The sequence below is a fragment of the Gavialis gangeticus genome, unplaced genomic scaffold (assembly GCF_001723915.1).
Source record: "Gavialis gangeticus isolate Ggan-Ray unplaced genomic scaffold, GavGan_comp1, whole genome shotgun sequence".
In the NCBI taxonomy this organism is placed as follows: Eukaryota; Metazoa; Chordata; order Crocodylia; family Gavialidae; genus Gavialis; species Gavialis gangeticus.
The window spans coordinates 53,101,203-53,105,731 of record NW_017728997.1 but is presented as its reverse complement, the minus strand read 5'-3'; the positions used below and the strand labels follow the sequence as shown (position 1 = coordinate 53,105,731).

At 50.5% G+C, this 4,529-nt stretch overlaps 1 protein-coding gene across 1 annotated transcript in view; it reads left to right on the top strand.

Moving 5' to 3' along the window:
- Positions 1-4,529, top strand: part of STAB1 (stabilin 1) — a 297,038-nt gene that overhangs the window by 103,255 nt on the left and 189,254 nt on the right. Inside the window, exons 23-24 of the mRNA XM_019505230.1 lie at positions 1,462-1,645; positions 2,196-2,289. Of these exons, the coding sequence (XP_019360775.1) occupies positions 1,462-1,645; positions 2,196-2,289 (278 nt within the window). The remainder of the gene's footprint in view (positions 1-1,461; positions 1,646-2,195; positions 2,290-4,529) is intronic.

Genomic DNA, 4,529 nt, shown 5'->3' with positions numbered 1-4,529 from the left:
GGCAGATGTCAGGCTGCTGTGGATGGGAGGCAGCAGAGCCTCCTTCAAGGCTCATGAGGGGGCCTGCTTTGAGGCAGTTGGCCAGTTGCTGCTGGAGCAGCTCCATGTGGTGCTGCTCCAGGGCCTCCAGCCAGGCCCAGTGTGCCCGCTATGCCTAATCCTGTGCTTCCTCCCAGGCGGTCTTCCAGGCAATGTGTCCCTCCTACCAGGCAAGCTCCCATGCTTCCCACGCCTGCTTCCATGCCTCCTCCCACACTGCCCAGTTCACCACCAGCAGCAGTCACTGAAGCAGGAGGGTCCAATCCCTGGTGCGATGCTGATGCAGCTAGGCTAGCCAGCATTCTGCTCACAGTAGGAGTCAAGACCAAACTTTTAGTGTGCTGGGCTCTACCTCTTCTGAGTAACCTGGCCGTCTCCTTGGCCAGGGGTTCTTAATTAGCCCAGCACTCAGCCTGCCCTCATGTGTGGGGGCTTAAACCCTGAGCTGCAGACACTGCCCTTGAGGCTTTTTAACACATGTAGATTTCTCTGCTGCTTGCTGTTCTGCAGCTGACTCCTGTAGCTACCTACCAGCTTGTAACTCTTGGCCTATCCCCTGCCTCTTGAGGAGCAGGGGTTAGAGTCCTTGCTTCAGTCTTATGTTTTAAGAAATTGGGATTGAGGTGTGGGGAGTGCTGGGGGCATGTCTATACAAGACCCTAATTGCTTAATAGCCAAATAATACTGTGCAGTACTGAACAGCACAAACAGTGCTAATATGTTACTGTGCAGTATTGCTAAGCTACTACACAGTAGCATCACTAAAAAAGTGTTTGCTGGTGCTACTGCACAGTAACTCCAGTTACTCCGCATTTATTTAGTATTCAATTATACAAGTACTAAATAATGCTCAGTAACCACTGTGCAGTAGTGTCTCATGTAGATGTGCCCAGGTTGTGCTTCTTGGGGTGGCTGGGATCTGGGAGCAGCGAGGGAAGGCGTTTTTAGGGGATCTACTGCCCCTGCCCCAGGAAGAAAGCCCCAATTCATGGGGACATGATCTGGCCCCCTAACTTGTTCCCTCTTCACTCTAGACCCCACTCCCAGACCCATTCATGCCCTGTGACCTTGCTAGCTGGCATCTACTCTGCAGCGTGTTTGCACAGGATTGCCTTTGAAAAATCCTGAGGTGGTTTTCATTGCTTATTTCCAGTATTGAAAAGGCTTTATCTTTTGTGCCAGATATTCAGCTTGTATAAAGTGGAGTGACATCACTTAAGTCAATAAAGCCACAACAATTTATACCAGCTGAGACTATATTCCTTTAAGCCTATTTTCCAGGTAACTTCTGAGGTTAAGAGATAATATGGCATTAATTGCTTTTGAAGAAAATTTGCAAGGGAAATCTGCAAAATCTACCAAGAGCTGTTTATGCAGGTGTTAGCCACCTCATAAAGTAACTGATTCTTCTCTATTTGACAGATTGTGGCTGCGTACATGGAATTTGTGATAACAGGCCAGGCAGCGGGGGAGTATGCCAGTCACAGTCGTGTAAAGATGGCTATACAGGGAAGTTCTGTGATAAGACATCTAAGAATTGTGGTTCAAATGGACTGTCTCAGTACTGTCACCAGAATGCAGTCTGTAGTCTTAACGACACAGCAAGGTTATAATTTATGTATGTCTTTGTACATCAGTGCAAGAAGCAAGGATTTCTTAGGGTGATATCTTTTATTAGACCAAGTGCATAGTTAGGATAAAGTTAGACAAGCTTTTGAATGCAAGACAGACCTGAGGAAAACTGTCTTATATTCAAAAGCTTGTCTGACTTTATCCCAACTACATAGTTGGTCCAATAAAAGATATCACCCTAACAAAAACAGCCTCTCACATAATTTCTGGATCATCAGGGCTACAACCTCACTCTTACTTTGTACATCAACTACTACAAGGTGGGTCCAGTCCTCATGGGGGCACCTGGACCCTAACTATAGTTCTAGGGTTGTCCACATTTATTTTTAAATATTGGATTGCATATGCAGTATATCCATCTAATCCACCAGGAATTTCAGAATTAAGCAACCTAAATTCTTAATTGTGGTAAAAGAAGTACAATCTTCCTTTTCACACTCTCTGCTGAGTTTTAATGGGGCCTTGTTAATAGTCTACCTCTGTCTTTCTGCTTTAAATCACACCACTTTGTGCTTATTTTTAAGATGCATCTGCATGGATGGCTATGAAGGAAATGGATTTTCCTGCCAGCCCATTGATCTATGCAAAAAATCAGAACAAGGAGGCTGCTCAGAAAATGTAAGTGGGACAGAGTACAGAAAAAGGACCCTGCCTACTGATTAAAGTGGGACTCCAAAACTTGGGTGGCCTATTCCTAGATCTTTGGGCAAGTTATTTGACCTGCTTTTGTCCCAGTTCCCCATCTTTATCACAAGGTTAATAACACCTTATCTCACAACTGTTAAGGGAAGAAGAGTGAATTAGAGTTTGTAAAAATACCTTAGGAAGAAAAGTGTCACACAACAGTAAACATCCTTATATTTTATAAACTTTATAGTGGACAATATGTCTAGACCCTGTAAAGAGAAAGGGGGAATAATGAAAGACAGATCTCGATAAGAATGGTAAGCTTCCTCTAATATTTGATTTCAATCAAGCAGGTGTTTCTGTCTATAAAGCCCTGAAAAGATATTTCTTTCCCTTATGGGAAAAAATCCTATTGGGCGCATCCAGACAAGTGTGCACATGCCTCTTGCGGCGTCTCAAATCCCTTTGAGACACTGCAAGAAGCATGTGCAAGAACAAAACACCGTTAGCAAAATTAGATACTTAGATATTCAGGGGGCAAAAAATAACCTGGGGGAAAAAGCAGGGAAGGTAACCATCCTGGACCATGCCCTGAGGAAACTGGAGGCTCAGTTCTCCACACAGATACTCTGGTAGCCAGCCAGAGCCTCTCTATGGCTGGCCCTTGCCCCGTGCGAGGCAAGCAGCGGTGCAGGCTGCAGGGACCAGGACCTGGCTTCATGGCAGGTAAGTAGGGCCTGGGAGGTCTGGAGAAAGGGGGCAAGGGACCATGGGGGGCCCCAGCCCCCCAATTCATTTCCCAACTCCCTGTTCATTCCCCCCACCCTCATTCATTCTGTCCACTCCCCATTCCCCCAACTCCCTGTTCATTCCCCCCACTCCCCACTTGCTCTCCCACCCAGCCACAGCCCTCTGCACTCGCCAGCAGTAGCAGCAGTGGTTGGGTTCACTCGGCGCCTCGTGGCACAGCCCCCCTTGTGCAGGGGGTAGTGGGGACAGCGGGGCTCGGCCCCAGCCACCCGGCACCCATGCTGCTGCATTGTGTGGGTGCAACCTGGCTTCAGAGGGCATGGCACACTGTCTTGCAGCTCCAGGCCACGTGGGCTGAGTGATGCGAAGTCCCAGGTGACAGCCGCAGCACCCCTGAACTGCCAGATAGTGTGTGGTGTCCTGCCGAACCAAGTCGCATCCAGTCAATGTGGTAGCTGCAGTGCGAGTGCCAGGCAGCCAGGGCCAAGCCCTGGTGCCCTGTACCACGTGGGGGGGCTGTGCCAGGAGGCCCCAAGCAGCCCTGACCACTGCTGCTGCTGCTGGTAAGCTGTGAGAAGTGCAGGAGGCTGGAGCCAGGCAGGGGAATGGTGAGGGGGAAGGAGCTGAGCGGGGGAGCAATCAGGAGGCTGGAGCCGAGCAGGAGGATCCCTGAATCATCTCCAGCCTCCTGCTCATTCTCCTGCTCATCTCCATCCTTGGGAGGACTGGAGATGGAGCAGGAGAATGAGCAGGGGGGCTCATTCAGAGACATTCCCCTGCTCATCTCCAGCCTCCTGCTCATTCTCCTACTCATTCTCCTGTTCATCTCCAGCCTTCTGCTCATCTCCAGCCTCCTGTTCATTCCCTTGCTTGTCTCCAGCCCCTTGCTCATTCTCCTGAGGCTGGAGATGAGCAGGGGAATGAGCATGGGGCTGGAGACAAACAGGAGAACAACCAGGGGGCTGCTCAGGCTGGAGGGGAGCAGGGGAATGAGCAGGAGGCTGGCAATGAGCAGGAGGCTCAAGATGAGCAAGTGAACATCTCCAGCTCATCTCTAGGGGCTCATCTCCAGCCTCCTGCTTGTTTCTGTGCTGGTCTCCAGCCTTCTGCTCATTCTCCTGCTCATCTCCTGTCTCTCAAGGCTGGAGACGAGTAGGGTAATGTGCAGGGGGGATGGAGACAAGCAGGAGAACAAGTAGGGGACTGGAGACCAGTGGAGGGGGTCTGGGAGGGGACTCTGGGCCCTGGGAGGAGTGCTGTAGCCCCTGGAGGGGGGGCTGGGACCCTGCAGGCAGAGCAGTTCATGTGCTGTGTGGGGGTGCTTTGCCCTATGGGGGCCAGGGGACCCACCCCTCCTAAGCAGCCCCCCCATACACAGTCCCCCCATACCCACAGGCCCCTCACACCTACTAATACACTGACCCACATCCCCCCACATCCCTCCACAACCACCCACCCCCCCATCTTAGTGTCATTTGAAA